The sequence below is a fragment of the Sorex fumeus genome, unplaced genomic scaffold (genome assembly GCF_029834395.1).
Source record: "Sorex fumeus unplaced genomic scaffold, SorFum_2.1 ptg000008l, whole genome shotgun sequence".
NCBI classification, from domain to species: Eukaryota; Metazoa; Chordata; class Mammalia; order Eulipotyphla; family Soricidae; genus Sorex; species Sorex fumeus.
The window spans coordinates 29743260-29762290 of NW_026606065.1; the positions used below are offsets into that span (position 1 = coordinate 29743260).

The 19031-nt window shown below is 51.7% G+C and overlaps 1 protein-coding gene across 1 annotated transcript; it reads left to right on the plus strand.

Annotated features, from left to right (window-relative positions):
- Positions 1-6298: 6298 nt before the first annotated feature.
- Positions 6299-12826, plus strand: ZIC5 (Zic family member 5). Its single transcript, XM_056109874.1, has 2 exons — positions 6299-8073; positions 12154-12826. Exons 1-2 carry the CDS (start codon positions 6546-6548, stop codon positions 12594-12596), a joined length of 1971 nt encoding a protein of 656 aa, XP_055965849.1. The 5' UTR covers positions 6299-6545; the 3' UTR covers positions 12597-12826.
- Positions 12827-19031: the final 6205 nt, after the last annotated feature.

Below are 19031 nucleotides of genomic sequence, written 5' to 3' on the forward strand. Positions count from 1 at the left end.
TTTTCAACAGGTTTCTGGAAGGCTCTTCCCTGGCAGGGGTCAAGCCGTGGGACTCAAAACCATCTCCACCTGGTGAACAGGTACCCTCTTTGTAAGTTGTCCTAAATCATTCTCTAACTCTCCAGGAACCTGGGGTCTGGCATGAGAGGAGGCGGCTGACTATGGGGACTGGCCCTGGCCCGCCTGGAGTCCCCTTTCCTGGCAAGTGGCCTGGAGCAGCCAGGCCATCGTGATTTCCGTGGGTCTTCACAAAGCTGACAGAGTCTGGCTCATTTCCTTACTGAGCACCTGGCAGTGGTGGTTTGTGGGTCTCTGTGGCGGAGGTCTGAGTTTCTTGGTGGTATGTGGCATATTTGAGGCCATCTACATAAAACAGTGTATTTGTCCACACAGCATGCTCTATACCACATCTAGGTATATCTTGCTGGCTGGGAGAGACTGGATGCAAACAAGCCAGCTGAGAACCCACTTTTCAAGGATGGCTATACCAATTCCAACTTTTCATTTTCTTCTTCAAGAAGGGGATGCAAATGGCGGGGGTGGGGGGGGAGGGCAGACAAAAGAAAAGAGATTTCACAGGATCTCAGCACCATCCCCAGTATCACAGGCACATAAATTCAACAAGATCATCAGTAGGATATTACATTGCAGGCCACCTTTGACTCAGCCCACTCAGCTACTCCTGGGCTGGGTGACCCCTGACCCATGAAGGACCACATGTGTGGTGGGGGAGCCCACATATCCAGCTGAACACCCCCCTCCCCCAAGAACAAAAGTTCTTTGTCAGGGATTACTTTTGGAGAAATGTAATGTAAAAGAAGGGGGGAAACTGGGACCCTCTCAGCCCAGCCTGCTACAACATTTAAAAACCACTTCTAAGGGGAGGGGAGGGGAGTGTGTGAAGAGAGAGCCTTCCATTAAGCCCTCCTGTCCAGTCCACTAAAAACTCCTTCTTTTCCACAATGAAAATTTACAGTTCTGTAACCAGGCTTATAAAATGTCTCTCTATAAACTATATAATGCTGGCAGTTCAGTGATAAGGATGCAAATATTGGCATGTTTGTCAATAGGGGTGGCTGAAAAGGAAACTACTTAGAAGGGACAGCTGTGGTGATTTTGCAAAAGAAAGAGAATTTGCTCTTATTTTCTCTCCTCTTTCCTGATGAAAGTGTTTCTGCTTTAAAGAAACAAGTAAGAGCCAAGCCCTCCCCCAAACAGGAGGCATCAGTTCACAGGGATGTGCTTGCTAAGTTTGAGGGTTGGTTTCCTTTGGGCTCCCAGGCTCATGACGACGTCCAGACGTCCAGGGAGGCTGAATGTGGGTGACAGGAAAGCAGCTCTCCCATAAACCACAGCATCCCTGCAATAGACTTTGTGATACAATTTATGCTGTCATTCATAAATAACAATGCCATATGCCAAGCATATTGCTTACACAAGGAAATCGGTCAACGTGTCACTATTTGATTTATCTCAACTGCTTCTCCAAACATTGAGGTATAGATATTGGAAGGGGTGTGGTATTGGGGGGTGGGCCCTCAAAATTGGAGTTTTTTAAAAAATCACAATCCTCTGCTCCTTTCTCCCTCATCCTAAAATACTCTTCAGGGACAAAGAAGGGAGGGAGAGAAGCACATCTTAGAGCCAACATAAATAAATATGGGGTAGATAATATGAACTGTAGACAGGTAAGGGAGTTTTGTGGTACCTGTTTTGACCCTTTAAGCTTATTTTCAAACACAATTAAGCCTTTCCAGAAAAAAAAAAAAAACCTAGTTTGCCAAAGACCATTCTGCAGCAACTCTTTGAGAGTTAAACAATGACTGGTAGCCAAAATGAGAATATTTGATGACAGGCCAATTTAACTCAACTTCTTAGTAGGCGGAAAGTGAAAAAGAGACATAATTTTTCAAGGACTTTTAACGACCTGGGTCAGATGGGTCTGAGACTGATCCAGCCCTTGACTTATTAGTCCAACCAAACCCCAACTCCGCGGATGTCAATATGGTCATGTCACCACAACCTTTTGATTAAAAAAAAAAAATACAGCAAGAGGCTCTTTGCGGGTGGGGGGAAGGGGGGTGTCTCATAGTCCTGATCAATCAGTGGCTCCTGAGGATTCAGCACAAACTAAGAGGAACAGGAAGGGTGGGGGGAGGGCACTGGGAATTGAGCTGCGCTGAGCTCCCAAGCGCCCATGGTGGGAGTGAAGGGGTGGGAGTTGCGGGTCGTGACTCCCAAAGGGTCAGATCGGGAAGTGGTTAAGGCTGAAGAGGGTCCCAGCAGGGGGCAAGTGAGGCTGGCAGCTGGTACCTCTCCGCCCGGTTTGGGGAATAACCCTTGATTCCAAAGCCCTCATTACGTCCGGAGTCGCAAAGCTCCGCTCCAACGCAGCTTTGTGGGCCTCCGCGCATCGTGCTCAGGCTTTGGCGAGGTCTTAAAGGTACCCACCCTGGGGTTCATCCTCCCTGTACCAGTGACTGCCTGAAGCCCTCCTCTTTCCAACGGAACACTCCCTGTCGCTCTTGGGTTGGGCTTCAAACGTCCTTGGATCCCTCGGAGAACTCGGAGGACCCCGTGCGCCCTTGGCGCGGCACCAGTGACACCAGGTGCGCAAAAGCCGCCGGGCCCCCGGCCCTTCCACAAGGAAGCCACCCTCGCGGATGCCACGCGGGACGGGCAAGCCCTAAAACCATTCGTAAGGGTCATAAAAGGCTGTTGGATGGGACCCCTTTCCCCGTCCCCGGGTTTCGCCCCCCTCCCCTGCCTTCAGAAACAATCGAACAAAGGCTCAACAGCCAGGAAATGTCCAATTCACTTCCCTGAGAGTTTATTAATTGCCCACAGCATCACAAGAAACTTGGCTGAGCCCAGAGACGCGCGGAGGCATCGGGGAGCCGAAGCGTCCCCCTGCGCGGCGGGAAGCTGAAGGCGCCCGCCTGGGCAGCGTCGGGACCGGGTCGGGTTGCAGCGCGGCCGCAGAGCGCGGTTTGCGCGCCGGGTTCCGGCCGATCGGCGCCGACTCTTCTTCTGCGCCCGGAGCCTCCCGGCGCTTTTGTTCCGAAATGGGAGGAGGTTGGGGGGTTTGGGGTGCAACCGAGAAGCCTGGAAATCGCTGCTCCCTCAAGGGCACCTGTTGGCGCAAAGGGCATTTGCATGGATTGTCACGTTGCGGTCGGCGCACCAGCTGCAAAAGCCTTGCCCAGTGGCACCACACCCGAGATAATGGGGCTCAATTTGCAGAACTGGCATAAGGGTTTCTATAGCTCCCTGCTTTTAAAAACACACACATTATTATTATTATTATTTTCTTTAACGCCCTAGAAATTGTTGCTGTTTGTTTAGGAAGTGTTTGTTTAGGAAGTCAGGGGTCCTTAGAAGCTCCGGGTGCGATGTGAAGGGGGTTTGATTTGGCTCCCAAAGGGCTTGAAAAAGAAACAGCGCACCTGGGTTCAGGCGGGTCATCACAATAACAAAAAGCGCGCCTACAAAATAAAAAGCTCTTTTATAAAGAAAGGCAATCCAGGAAATACATCTAGCCAGGCCTATTCTCAGGTTTAATTGGCAGGCGGTTTATTGGCGCCTTATTGGTGTTGATTGAAATTTCTCTCCCACTTCTTTCTTTACAGAATTAGCATCTCAAGTCCGTTTACCTGAGTCAATTATCTTTTTAGAGTCTGGGGAGGGTCATAAATTTGCAAATATTCTTTAAAGTCACTTTGGAAATATCCTTCTTTGCAATTACTACCTAAATCTCTATCGAAAGTGTTTTCTTTTCTTTTCTTTTTTTCTTTAAGGCCTCCATAAAAAGAAATTGATCAGGGAGCTATATTTGAATTAAGACATATTAAATCGATGACAGATACATATCACGCTGTGTTTAACAAGAGTTGTACAAGGAGGCGGATCCGAGATTCCTCACGGGTCTGCTCCACCATTATTCACATATTTTACAGCCTCTCCTTCATGCCTTCACCCATTAAACCATTAAATTTCAGCAATTCAATAAAACAAAGCAGTTATAATTTTGAGGAAAAGCCATTTTGAAGGGGGTAGAGGTACCCACTTTATTGCACAATAAAATGCTCAACAGTCCATATTAAAGGTTCGCTTGTGTTTAATTTCTTCTTTCTTTATTCATCCACTTTTGGGGGGGTATGCTTTTACTTAGAACCTGCAGGGTTGAAGGCAAAGCCGCCGTTATGGGAGTATTGCTGCTCACTGCCAAAGAATTAAAGTAGAGGCACTCGTCTGAAATATTCGGAGAGGAAACGAAGAAGTCGGTGGGGACATTCCAAGTACGAGGCCAGCTCCATCAACTCCCTGGGGAGATGGCACCACTGTCCTCTCTCTTTACCTTTGCCTGGCTACCCTGAAACAGTAGAAATCTTTAAATGGAGAATCGAGAAACTGCTCATCCTCTCCAAATACAGATGTGAATTTTGTCACTGTTGTTCTGTGCAGAATTTTCATTGTGTCATGAATTTTTATTGTGTCATACTTTCTTATTTCCCCACATTTAAACTTCATGGGCGCTGAAAGAGAAAGCTCATTTAAAAATGGATGGTTGTATTTTCTTTGTTTACTCGTCAGTTTTACAAGAAAAATGACATCCCTGAAGCACGCAGGGATGTTCCTTTTTAAAACATCATTTGAAGCTACATAAAGGAGACATCAAATCAGCTCTTTTGAAATGGATTCTTCATACTTTCCTGTACTATCTCCCTGATGATGCCTTTATGTGGTGATTGCAAACGAATTAAGCTAGTAACATTGTATCCTTAAAGGTTAAAAAATTAAAACCAGTTCCCCCATCCTCACCTTTTAATAACAAATAGTTTTCTGCCTGGGCAAAAAGTTGCCAGAAAAACCCTACTTTCTAATGCTGTGGAGCATCTTCAAACATCCAAAAAGTGAAGGTCATATTCTTTCCAGAAATTGGAATAACTCTGTGGGAGTGGGGGAGTAAAATTTCTGGAGATGTCTCATTCCCTTGCTTTCTGTCCAAGTGACATGGACCAAGTGCTTTTTAAACAGAAACTGGATAACAAGTGCCTGGAATGGATTGGCACTTGTTTTTGGCATTTCCTTAAAGCTAGTTTTGATGGCTTTCAAATAAGGTATCTTCCCCATAGGATCAGTCTTTTAGAAAACAAGAAAGTGAACAGTTGTTCTAAAGGCAAATAAATAGCAAAGCGATTGATGTTTGTAATTTTTATTGGTTTCATTTTTCACATGTGGTCCTTTGAGGAAACTGAGGCATGACATACATGTGGCATGTGTTCTGGACCAGGAGAAAAGCTGCAGCTTCAAAAATACTTTATTAGTTTTATATTTGAGTTTGGTTCACACCCGGCAGTGCTCAGGGCTTACTCCTGGCTCTACTCTTAGGGATCACTCCCTCCGGGTTCCGGGGACCACGTGGGATGCCGGGATGGAATCTGTCTTGGCCGTGTGCAAGGCAAGTACCCTACCCGCTGTACTATCATTCTGGCCCCCCAAGAACTGTGTATTTTGCCACTTCCTTCTGGAGCAAAGCTGTTTGGCCTGCCTTGCCACTGCATGTCCAACAGGCGAGAAAGTTAGAACCTGGCAGATGTCCCCCATCCGCCACTTAGCCGCCTCTCCCCACCCCTGCCCGCCAAGTTGAGCGCATTTAAAGTGGCAGATCTAGAACCAATCACTCTTGGAGCCAACTTTGAAGGAGGTGGGAGCCAACTTTGAAAGACTCCCAAGAGCTGAAGGAAAAAAAAAGTCAAGGGAAAGCGGATTCTTTCCCTAAAGACTGCTTTTGCTTTCACCTGGGGTTTCCTGGAGACAAAGCGCTCCCATGGTTTTGCACCCTTAAGCACTTAAATGTCCTTCGTCGTTCTGTCTCGGGTCGGTGCGCCCCCGGTGGGCCGACTGCGGGTCCTTTCCAAAGAGAAAGTCTCCAGCCTCGCTTCCAGGCCATGCACGCTTTCGCTCTCCCGGTGTAGAAAGAAGTCGAGGATGGGGGCAGAAAGCTTACGGTGCTGGAAGGGTCGCCCCGCGCTAGAAAGGGGAGTCCTTGAGGTTGGGAGACTTACTTGCCTCTAGCCACACAGTCCGTGCGCGCGGGTGTGTGTGTGTGTGTGTGTGTTTGCGTGTGGACACCAGCCGCGTGCCAGTGTGCATTCCGTGCAAGGCGCATCCCGCAAGCGCGGGGACTCTGCGCGCAAAGGTTGGGCGCAAACTTTCTGCAAGTGCAACTTGGGCAACCCCGGAGAGGCGGGGACGCGGGGCTGGCGGGAGAGGGGGCGCCCCACGAAAGGGAAGGCGGCTGCCAGCAACGGGGCGGATCCCCGCTGCGCCGGAGCCCTGAAAGAGAGCCAATCGGGCAGCCGGGGCTGCTGCCAATCACGCGCCTCCCACCAATCCCACCCGTGCCATTTCCCAAATCTCGGCCCCACTGTGCAGCCTGACTGCGCTGTGCGCTCTGCCAATCGCCGGAGGACAGAGTGGGAACGGGAATGAGCCGAGTTAGGAGGCCAAGACAAAGAAGTTAAAGAGCGCCGAGTACATACATGTTTCTGAAGGAGGCCAGAGGGAGAAAGGTGCCCCCAGTGAGGGCCTGTGGGGCCGATTGTGTAGTTCTGATGGAGCCCCCTTTGAGCAAGAGGACCCCGCCAGCGCTGAGATTAGCGGATTTGGCAACGGCTCAAGCCAGGCCGCTGCAGACCGTGACGGGCTTCCCGGCACTGGCCAGTCCACTCCCGCCGCCCGCCCACCCCCAACTCCGCGCCGCGGCCGCCAGCCTCCGCCCTCGGGACTCGGGCGCTGACCCCGGCGCGGCCCTCCCTCCGCTCGGACCCGAGCATGCAGCCCAGGCGAGCGCGCTCGGCCTCAGCCCTGCGTCCCACGCGCCGCCCGCCCAGCCCGCGGCCCCGGCGGCGCTCCCCGGCGCGGGCACCGTCCCGGGCGGCGGGGGCAGCCGCGGCGCGCGGCCCTCGGCGCCCCCGCCCCCGGCCCCTCCTCTTCCTCCCTCCCCCTCGCCCCCTCCCCCTTCTCCTCCTGCCCTCTCGGGCTACACCACCACCAACAGTGGCGGCGGCGGCAGCAGCGGCAAAGGCCACAGCAGGGACTTCGTCCTCCGGAGGGACCTTTCCGCCACGGCCCCCGCGGAGGCCATGCACGGGGCGCCGCTCGGAGGGGAGCAGCGGCCCGGCGGCGGCTCCCCCCGGCCCCCGGCCCCGCCTCCCCACCCGGCCGGCATGTTCATCTCGGCCAGCGGCACCTACGCGGGCCCGGACGGCGGCGGCGGCGGCGGCGGCGGCGGCGGGGGCCCGGCGCTCTTCCCGGTGCTGCACGACGCGCCGGGCGCCCCCGGGGCGCCTCCGCACCCGCTCAACGGCCAGATGCGCCTGGGGCTGGCGGCGGCCGCGGCGGCCGCGGCGGCCGAGCTGTACGGGCGCGCCGAGCCGCCCTTCGCGCCGCGCTCGGGGGACGCGCACTACGGGGCGGTAGCGGCCGCGGCGGCCGCCGCCCTGCACGGCTACGGCGCCGTGAACTTAAACCTGAACCTGGCGGCGGCCGCGGCGGCGGCGGCGGCGGCGGCGGGGCCCGGGCCCCACCTGCAGCCGCACCACGCGCCGCCCCCGGCGCCCCCGCCGCCGCCCGCGGCCGCGCCGCACCCGCACCCGCACCACCCCCACCTCCCGGGGGCGGCCGGCGCCTTCCTGCGCTACATGCGGCAGCCAATCAAGCAGGAGCTCATCTGCAAGTGGATCGACCCCGACGAGCTGGCCAGGCCGCCGCCGCCGCCGCCGCCGCCCCCGGCCGCCGCCGCCCAGCCCTGCTCCAAGACTTTCGGCACCATGCACGAGCTGGTGAACCACGTCACCGTGGAGCACGTGGGCGGCCCCGAGCAGAGCAGCCACGTCTGCTTCTGGGAGGACTGTCCCCGCGAGGGCAAGCCCTTCAAGGCCAAATACAAGCTCATCAACCACATCCGCGTGCACACGGGCGAGAAACCCTTCCCCTGCCCGTTCCCCGGTTGCGGCAAGGTCTTCGCGCGCTCCGAGAACCTCAAGATCCACAAGCGCACTCATACAGGTGGGTGTCTGTCCCCGGCCGCGCCGCCGCCGCCGCCTCCTGCGCCGCCGCCGCTTCCGCCGCTGCTCCTCTTCCTCCTCCTCCTCCTCCTCCACCTCCTCCTCCTCCTCCTCCTCCACCTCCTCCTCCTCCTCCTCCCCCTCCCCCCGCTCGCCTAAATTTTTCCCTCCTTCTGCTGCTTCTCTTCGCATACGTATAACCCGGACATGTGACTTCTTTTTTTTCTCTCCCCCCCCTTTTTTTCTATGAATAAGTAATTCGATAGCACACACAGGCCCCGCGCTGGGTTCCCACACCGTGCCGTCTCCAGCGCGCCCGCACCCCGCCGCCGCGACCGGCCACGCGCTCCAGCCGCCGCCGCCGCCGCCCGGGAGCAGAAGCAGCCGCCGCAGGAGCACGAAGGCGCCCAGGACGGTCGGCAGCCCCCATCCGCCCGGCCCCGGGAACCTGGGGAGGGCGATGGGGAAGGGGGGCCGGAGCCGGAATCGCCCCGGCGGCTCCGCGCGCCCCACCCCGGTGGCAGGGCCCGCGCCGGGTGCCCGCGCTCTCTGAGGGCGGCCTCGCGAGGGGCGCGTGCGTGGGATTTGCCTGCGGTCTTTCGGCCAGCAAGGCCCAGTTCGGCTGTGGCCCCCTCCCGGAAGGGGAGGGGGACTCGTGTCCCGCCCGGGCGGGGGTGCAGGAGTCGAGAGAAATGCGGCCTCCAGCCCCCACCCCCAGCGCCCTCCCAGTCCACACCCACGCACACCTGCGCATCTTCACATGTACGCGAAACCCACAGACTTCGCGGCGCGTTTCCACCCACACTACTGTATTCCCGGGACACCCACGGGCCCTCCATCCTTTGCATCGACAGCCTCTCTCTCTCTCTAGCGCAGTTCACCCACTTTCACGCACACGCTCGCGCACCCGCACTTTCTCACGCCCTCTAAGGAGGGAGCTGTTGAGGATAGTAGCCTCTGGCCCTTTGGGTAATGGCTGGAGTGGGAAGAGGGCGCCCTGCCTGGCCTTGCGGGACGGTTGGAGCTCGGGAAGTTCTGGACAAGGGCCACTGGTGCGTGGTTCGGCGAGGTGACTCCGCTGGGCCGGGCGCCGCCGGGGAGCGCAGCCGGGATTTATAGGGACAGGCGTATCGCTCCTCGGAGGACACTTAGTGGTTCGAGTTTACACGCAGTAATTACTCGACTGATTTATCGGCGCTGCGGCGGCGAGGAGGCAGCGAAGGGGGCCCGGGACGTTCGGAGAACGGGGGTCGTGCTGGCCTGGGCCAGGAGCCTTGAGGCTGGCTCCTGCCCGCGCGCGCTCTCCGTGGGCCTTATTGGGCTGCCGAGATCACCTTGGGCGGACCTTGCCACGGGAACTCCTTGCGCCCCCGCCCCCACCCCCGTGACATTGTAACCGGGTTTCGCCTGCCTTTTTTAATTTTTGCCACAAGGAAATTCCTCCCGAGACGCTCGTAAAAGTTCCCCAGCGGGCACAGCCCGCCGCTTGCCCTGGTGCCCAGCAGTGTCAGCCAGGGTGGGGGGGCGGGGTGCGTGCGAGTGAAGCCCACCCCTGAGCTCCGCCACCAGGGGAAACTCAAAGCGGCTCTGTGTCTTGCGGTCCTTATGGCCCCTTCCCCCCGCCCCGAAAAAAAATGTGACTGGAAATTGGTGCTTCGAAGGGGAGGGGGGAACCGCGGGGACGCCCTGGGCGCGGAAGGGGACTGGTGGTCGGGCCCAGGCTGAGGTGACTGAGCCCGGCCCTTGCAGAATCCCCTGGGGGAGGTTGGCGAGCGCCCGGGGCCTTTGACGGCCCCTGAGCCATGTTGGTGTCCAGAAAGGGATCCACTGGGACCCCGCGCCTCGCCTGGCCGCTCTCTGTCCTGGGCTTATCCGGGATCCTGGAACAGATGGCGCAAAGGGAATAAGTAATCCCGCAGCCACTCCCTGAGGCCTGTGTTTTGACCCACGAGCCCCAGATTCTGTTTATAGCCTTCTTCCGAACTGGTTCTCCAGAACAGGGGACTGGTAGGTAGGCCCTCGCTGGGACCTTCCTTTATTGTCCAACTCGTTTCCCTCACACACTGATGTCAAAACACTGGGCTCTCTTGCCCTCTCCCTGACTGAAACCCGCAGCCCCATCTGTCCTTGATCTCTCCTTTCACGCCTTTCCTTCCACCTTTCTCTTCCTGGATCTCTGCGGCTCAGCGGTGCAGCCAGCCTCGCGCAAATCCTCCTTTTCTTCCCAGTCGGGATTTGCAGAAGCGGGGAAACCACAGCACGTCTGCAAAACTGTTTCCGCCTCTAGGGTAAAAAGTGGGTTGAAGGACAGTGCTATATTAAATCAGCGGTTTATTTCCAAATGGAAAATATTATACCCACTTCAGGGCAAATCACAGATGATCTGATTCAAAACTTTAAATTTGGTTGCAGCCCCTCCTCCACAGAATATTTTTCAAGTTGGGATTAACACCCTGTTTTTCCCCTCTGATCGTCCATCATGGTAGGAGGTATTTTGGGATAATATCTAATTTCATTGCTAAACTATGTCCAGCTGGAACAAGTTAGAGTCCAAGCTTCTGGATACTGTGCTACAAGCATATTTAACATATTTAAATGTAACTTGGAACAGTTACATTTGCTGGGTTTTCCGCCTTTTTGGGGGGAGGCCACACCTGGCTGTGCTCAGGGGTTACTTCTGGCTCTGCACTCAGAAATTACTCCTGGTGATGTAAGTGGGGGGCCATATTGGATCCCAGGGATCGAACCCAGGTCAGCCACCTGCAAGGCAAGCGCCCTATCCCCTGTACTATTGCTCTGGCCCTGCTGAAAAAAAAAAAAATGTAATGTTAACTTGAAATATTTGAAAAGAAAAAATATCACAAAACTTAGGATATTCGGATATTTTCGTCGTGTTTTTAAATAAATGACCCACAAATCAGGAGAAAGACCCTATTTTATTTCACCAGAAAAGTTGCTGGGAAAAGGAAGACATGCCACTTGAGTTTTTTTTCCCCCCTGAAATAGGAGGAAAGTCTACATGGCTACACCGATCAGTTATAGCAGAAACGCCAATGAAATGCATCAAGTGTGTGACTATGGCAGTTCTAAGGGCACATGCCTCTCGTGACCCCACTTTCTTTTGTGCTTTTCCTGACCAGGCAGAGAGTGGCTACATTTCTGCCTCCTTCACTGAGAATCTTGGAAGGAGAGAATGTGAAAGGGGTCTTGAGCCAGAAGTGGGGGGCGGGGGGTTTTGAGGGGGAGCTGAAGCAGTGTTGACAATGTTCATATCAGACAAATGATTTAGGCCGTGGGTGAGACAAGGCTGAGATTCTGCCAGACCCTCGTGGTCCCTCAAGAGAAACAGATAAGTTTTCTTATCTGTACTGGCTGGGCAGGGCAGTCTGTAAAACAAACCCAGTGGTGACTTGATTGTGTCATAGGGGCCTTCATTTCTGAAAAGAGCAGGTTTTCCTTTGCTTTCCTTTTTCCTCTCTGGCTGTCTTTCCCCCTCGGTGAAATCCTGGAAGATTCTGGAACAAGATGGCCTTACATGACTACATTCACCTGCATTCACTCGAGTTTGTTTTCGCGCATCATACCAGCCAGTGTTTGGAGGTCTAATCCCAGCTCAGTGCTCAGAGGGCCAGCTGGTGCTGGGAATAGAACCCAGGGCCTCATCTGTGCCAGGCAAGTGCCGTGCCACTGGGTCACATCCCTGGCCCCTGAATTCCCACTTACAATGTAGCTTATGTGTTTCTTCTCATTTTCTTATGTTCTTCCCCCTCACTGTCTGGGGGAAGAGGGTTACTTTTATCAATCTTTATCCCAACAGGGGGCTGTGCTTGTGTTTGGGGACGTGCAGCCTTGTGGGGAGTGAGGACCCCCAGGATTTGGGTTTGTGACCTCGCTGGTCTCAGGGGGCTCAGATCCCAGAGCTGCCAAGCCCAGGTCCACTAAGGGCCTCCAGACCCACACAGCTGAGGCTGGAGTCAGGCTGCGCGACAGTGGGAAGCTCATCCTCAACCTGGTGCCTGGATATCTCTCTCAAGCCAGAGATCTTAGGAAAGCCGCTCACCTTTCCCCTGTTTCATTGCAGGGGAAAAGCCTTTCAAATGTGAATTTGACGGCTGCGACAGGAAGTTCGCCAACAGCAGTGACCGGAAGAAACATTCCCACGTCCACACCAGTGACAAGCCGTATTACTGCAAGATCCGGGGCTGTGACAAGTCCTATACGCATCCCAGTTCACTGAGGAAACACATGAAAGTGCACTGCAAGTCACCGCCCCCTTCTCCAGGGGCCCTGGGGTACCCTGCAGTGGGCACGCCTGTGGGAGCTCCCCTCTCCCCAGGCCTGGACCCAACCAGGAGTCACTCCAGCACCCTGTCCCCTCAAGTGACCAACCTCAATGAGTGGTATGTCTGCCAGGCCAGCGGGGCCCCCAGCCACCTCCGTCCACCTTCCAGCAACGGGACCACGTCTGAGTCTGAAGACGAGGAGATGTACGAGAACTCGGAGGTGGTTCGGACAGTCCGTTAGACTCGATGGGTGATGATGATCGGTACGCAAAGAAGTGGCAGTCCCCAGACTCCGTCCTGACCTGAGACGAGCCCGAGCCCAGGACTGGCCACCAACTCTAATGAGCCCTATTTATTCAGTATGAAACCCTATGGTGTTTGGACGTTTTAATTAATTTAATTAAGATATTTGGGCTCTTTTTTTTCTTAGCAAACAAATGAATACACCTAACCAGGCTGGACTTGTACGTGGCAGGGCAAATTGTACCAAGGAGAATGAATGGAGAGAGAATTCGTTCATGGAGATCCACACTGCTGTGGCGGTCCAGATCTATTTGGAAGGGAGGGAGAAAGGAGGAATGTTTGGCGGAACTCAGCACTGCGACCAGGCCCTCTGCGTTTCCTGCACTGCCTCTCAGCTGCCTTTGACACCAGAACCGGCTGTCCCAGAGTCTCTTTACCTCCTTCTGGGGCCCTGATTCTGCAAAGGCCTCTTGATTGTAAACCACACACTTGCTGCATTGCCAACAGATCTTGGACTGTACCTGTGTCTACCCGCGTTTGTAAAAGCCCTTTCAGTTCGAATATTTGTAATGTTAAATTTAAATGTTCGTTTTTAAAAAAAATTACCAATCTCCCCCTTAACACTATTTTTATACAGGATGATTTTGTTCAGTGCCCTGCTTACTTAAGATGCAGCAACCTTAATCCATCTCCATATCGTGTGCTACTGTGATTGTCCAGGAACAGAAGTGGAGAGGGGGAGGAGAGGTCTGCCAGAGACAACTGCTAAACTGACATTTTATAGCATAGAAGACATTCACGAGCTTCCTTTTTCCTCTAGCAGGTTTTTTTTTTTTAAATCTAAATTCTCAGATGCTGCCTCCTTCACTGTGTTCAAACTTCTTGTGTAATAAAGAAATGATGTTTTAGATCAGAAATTCTTTGGGATGCCAAAACCAACAGGCCAGGCTAAGGAAGTGTGATGTTGGCATCCGGCCTATTTTTTGGTGGTGGTTGTTTTGAAAGCTGTTGTTTTTTTAAAAAACAGGCCAGCCCTTCTTTTATGCTGTTGTATCCACCTTTTCAAAAAGTCTTTCTTTCTCAATGCCTGAAACTGCATTTGAATGCATTTTCCTTCCTCCCAGAGAGCTCTGAGCACAGGGAGCTCCATCACCATTTGAAAATGACTGTGTAAAGTGTATAATTTACATTAAAAGAGGGGAGGGAGTGGCCATACATTATTAAAATTTTTAAAAGGTTTATAGTTACCACCAAACAACTGATGAGTGTGTGACCCTTGCTAGAGCTGTCAAATCTGAACAAAAAAGGTCAAGGACCCCAACAATAACTCTTGGTCAGTTTATTTTCCGTTGATACAACACAGCTCATGTGCAAAACGTAAGTTCATCATAAACATCATACAGATATAGTCCAGAGCACTGATTTTTCCTCAGAGACTCTGAAGACAGCCCCCTTCCCCAGGGTTTGTAGAAATTTGTGTGCTGTGAGTGGCTGACGTAGCCTTGTCATTGTTAATAACTTGTATGTGAACACTATTATTTGTACAGTTGAATTAATTTATTTTCAGACATCATCCCTCCCCCCCCCCCCGGAAGAGTTCAAAGCACACCAAAGAATTCTATTATACATTTTGGTGAAAAATTGTCATGTATGGTCCATGGTTTATTTAAAAAGAAAAAAAGGAAAGATGGGAGTTATATTTTTAAGCTTACTTGAATGAACAATGTAATGTGAAGATCAGGACTCTTCCTGCATGTGTTTTTGCATTGTGTTGACGAGATTATACATAGTTTATAGATATTATATAGAACAGTGCATGGTGCTGTCACTTTGAAAGCCTTTCCATGTTGTCCTCAGATTGTTGCAGTGAATATGAAACAAGCCGAACCCTCCTTTATAAAGAAAAAGAACATAAGACTTGAATATAAATTAATTCTACATTTTTTAACGTTTGCTATTCGTATGATTCTTGTTGAAAACTCTTTTCACATAGACCAAGAAGACCAAGGTATGAACTTTATTTGGGGGGGGGGGATAATTTATGTATCGTAAACTTAATAGAACAAAATATTCCTGGTTGGTCATAAGTTGTCTTATTTATACAACTTTTTCAATGGTAGTTTGCACTATTCTTTATTATGCTACAGGTTTATTTATTATGAAACAAAGGAATATGTATTTTATGTAATTTGCCAGGCACAGGTTTAATTCTTCACCACAAATTGATTGGTTCCTTATCATCTAAAGGAAAAGTGTAAACTGTGTACCTCTCATAGAAAGCAAAATGAATATGAAGTTAAAAATTGAATAAAGTTATTCTTCCTACGCCGTACTTATGTTTTACACAGAGGCACATCTTTGCCTTTCTCTTACCAACAGACCATGCTGTATTAGTGAGCATTAGTTTTGTGATCTTTTATTTCCTAGCTTCTCCTCAAGCAGGAAACTTCTTTTTACAGCTAGATCCAATTTGTAATCTAATCTAGAAAATACAGAGCCTTTATGAAGAGTAAACCCTGCAGGTTGCACCTAACACCAGCATAAGTCTTAGAGGGTTACAGCATCCATTTATTAAAATTAATATCCTTAGTGGTCCTAAACAGTGACAAAAACTGCGAAGGGAAAAAGAGCTTTTCTTAAGTGCCTCTAAAATAAAAGGGTCCAAAAGAATAAGGAACAAATGGAGGGAGGGACTCAGACACAAAGAAGGAGAAAGCCAGACCAGGAACTGGGCTGAGTATTGAGCTAAACCACTCCAGAGTGAGGTTGAATTCAGGACTTCAAATGCCTCTTCCTATACTGGGGAAGCAGAATCTATTTTACTGTTTATTTGGAAGCGAGTGCACGTATATTAGCATTTGGAGGCCAGTATATTGAAGCAATTAAATTCTTTAACTATAACGAAATATGCAAGTGACTCAAAGGGACGTAATTGGCCACTGAAGAGTCACAAGAGTTCAGGTTTGCTTTTTTTTTTTCTTGTGTTTTTTCAAATTGTGCTAATACAAAACCTATAAGAGGCACAGGTTTTTTTTTTTAATTATAATCCCAAAATACACCATTGGTAGTGAAGTCACTGAACAGTTCTCCAGAAGGTTCTGGTAGTTTGTAAAAGTCAGGTTTGTGAAATGTAGTCAAGGTGAAACAGTTTGCAAAGAGTTGTTTGAAGCCTAAGACAATAGCCAGCACACGAAGGAGAAAAACAGTCATACATGGGCCCTGATCAATGGGAAAACTTATAGCTCCCTAATGAAGTTTCTGCTGAAAGGGAGGGTGGCACAAAGCCACGGAGACATGAATCATTCATGGGAAATATAAAAGATGAAAGATCTGACAATGAGCAGAACCTTGTATAGAGTGGAGAAAACAAGTTTCCCCTTCTTATTTTCTGCTTGAAAATGCACAATCTCTCTCTCCCAGCCCTCTCTGTCCAGTCTATAGAGTTAAAATTGACCACTGCTCGTCCTGCGCCACTTCAAAGTAATTTCGCCCAGAACGGAAGGCTTGGCGCTTGGACAATCTTCATGGTGTGTTAAGATTTCTATGGCAATTGGCAAGCAAGACGGTCCCATCTGAATATGTCTCAAAGAAAAGCACTTATTGACACTAAGTTGGCGATCATCAAAAGACTTCATCTGTCCTGGGCCAAATGTGGCCCTCACAGACACTCTTTAAATCATATACCTTTGTTTTCCAAGCTAGGAGAATCTTGAAACACATCATTAGTTGGCATTTATGCGTGTGTTTCCCCATTCAGGATGCTCTTTGGTAAAGCCAGTGCTCCTAAAATCTCAAGTAGAGAGAAAGAGCTGCAGGGAGGGAATTCCATTCTTTTAAGGAATTATAGATGGCCACACATGGGGGACAGCCTTGGAGACAGGAAAGGAGGCCCTACCTCCTGGTAAACTACCCCAGCTGTAGTCTTGGCTTTCTTGCCTTTCGGAGAAGGGTCTTGAGGTTCCTCCATCTTATCAGTGAATCACCTCCTTCTATCTTGCTATCACCTCTGTGAAACCCCAGAAATAGTTTTTAAGAGGAGTTTGGTTCAGACATACAATTGGGGAGGAATAGGAGGAGACATCTGGCTTCTCAAGTAATTCCCTTAACTCAGAGACAGGGATGCTCAAACACAGTAAAGCAGACACTTATTAATATTTCTAGCCTGTCCCAACACACAGGCTCCTTGTCCATTCTACTTCCCCCAAATCTACCAAGATAGACATTTAGCCAGGGATACCCACCTCTGTGGAGTGGGGCAGTGGAGTGGAGAGCTTGGGAAAGAGACTCCCCCTTTCCAGTAAAATAGCCCTTGTGGTGCTAACACTTACTCTCTCCTGGAACTGAAGCTCACAGAAATCCAGGCCCACAGCGTCCATGCACAAACCCCCCTTTCCACCATGTGTGTGCTCACATGCATGCATCTTCCTGCTGCCTGGCCAGGCCTGGAAGATTGAAAGATGTGTTCTTTGAAATTCAAACTACTGCTTTCATGGCATAGGCAAGCCAGTCAGCAAGCCAGACACAGGATCCCTGGATCATGTGCAGGCCAGGGGAGCCCCTGAGGGAACGGGGGGTATCTGCAGTATTGGAGATGGTTCTGCTAAAACACACTTGCAGGAAGTTGGGGCCTATTCCCTTCCCCAGAAATGCACATAGTCTCCCTGAGGCTGGGCAGGACTGTACACAGCTGACACGGGCTCAATCCCTGGCATCCCACGTAGCTCCTTGAGCACCACCAGGAGTAACTCCTGAGCACTGTTGGGTGTGGCCCCCAAAAGAAAAAAAAACACCAAACAAACACCCCCCCCCACCAAACACATAGATCCACATCATTGCCATAGGACACAGGTGTATCTCTCTCTCTCTCTCTCTCTCTCTCTCTTTCTAACACACACGTCCATCCACCCTTTATTAAGATTTCCTCCTAGAACCTCCTGGAGAGAAAGGAGAAAGAAAGAGAGAAGAGAACGCCTAGTGGGGGTGGGGGGTGAGAGTGTCAGGAGGGAGGGAGAGGGCTGGGGGCCAAGCCCCCCCCCCCGTTTCTTTTCCTTCTCTCCCCACCTAAGTACTTTTATTTGCAGAGCGATTGTTCTTTGTTTATTTAATACAAGTACTGTGTGAATGGTGAAAAATAAACACGATGAAAAATAACCAAACAGATGATTCCTCCCAGTGAAAAAGCCCGGACTTAATAAAAGTGCGAGCAGTCCCCGCTGAATGAGAAACCCTTTGAAGTGGAACTTATTATAGGAGGAATACTTGGGGGTTGCCTTAACGACGCCGCTGAATCGAAAGCGCACGCCTTTGTCAGCGATTTGTTCTCCTTTGCTGGGGTGCCCGGCGAAATTACTTACATGGGCGGCCTTAACGCGCCGCCTGCAAATCAGTAACTTTGCAGCTCAGACTTGCAGACGCCACTCCGCAAGCGACAAAAAAAGAAGTCGGGGAAACTCACCAACCTTTCCCGCCCGGGTCTCCAGGGATGGGGGCGCACGGGCTAGGGCGCGTGAGGGGGGGCGGCAGATAACTTGTATTACAACCGCCCTAGCCCCCACCTCCACCCCACCTCCTCCGCACCTCCCCACCTCGACCCCTAGAGCCTCCTAGGGCCGGCCCCTGGGGCCATCCCAGGATGCCCGGGAGGCTCCGGCCTGTCCAGGGCTGTCCAGCGAGGGGCGCTGTTGCGCGCGTGGCACCCCCTCCCCCCCACCCCGACCCCGTCCGGGCCATATTTAATAAGGGTCGTTTATCAGCCCGGCGCTTTGAACGGTCGCCTCCAGCTCTGTGCCCGATAGAACAGGCGGAGGTGACATTTAAACCCCGTTTTCAAGGATCGCGGGGGTATTTCCATGAAAAGACAACTCGTTTGTCTTATAAGCCTGGAAACCAGCCCCTTCTGGCTCCTTTTGACCACATGGCATAACTCAAAAACAATAGTTCAAAAGTGGAATGGCATGGCGGCGTTCACTGGGAGACGGACCCCCATCCAGCCGCGGAGAAAAGGGGTAGTCCGCCAGACAATGCGCTTTTTGTGCGCTGTTTGCTTTGGAGGTTGCGCCTGTTAGACCTCGCTGAAAGTGCTTGTGTTAAACAAGAGTTATAAGTCATCCAAAACAACAAACATTTTGATTTTCTTTGCCTAAAGGGCTTTCCCTGGCTATGGGCACCGTGAAAAAATAATGTCCTCGCTGAGAAAGGAGCACCAGTAGTAGCATTGGAAGCGGGCGCATTAAATATTGAATGACACGGAGTGTAAGAGCTTGTCGCGGGGCACTCAGCCTTTAAGGCTTTCTTCAACTTTGTCTTCTCCGGGAGCTGCTGGACTCTTTAAGATGGTATTAATTAAGGCAGCTTGGGGGCCGCCAAGCCTGCCAGGGGGGCCCCCTGGTCAATGGGCCCGTGTCCCATTGCGCTCTGCTCACGCGCCCTGTCT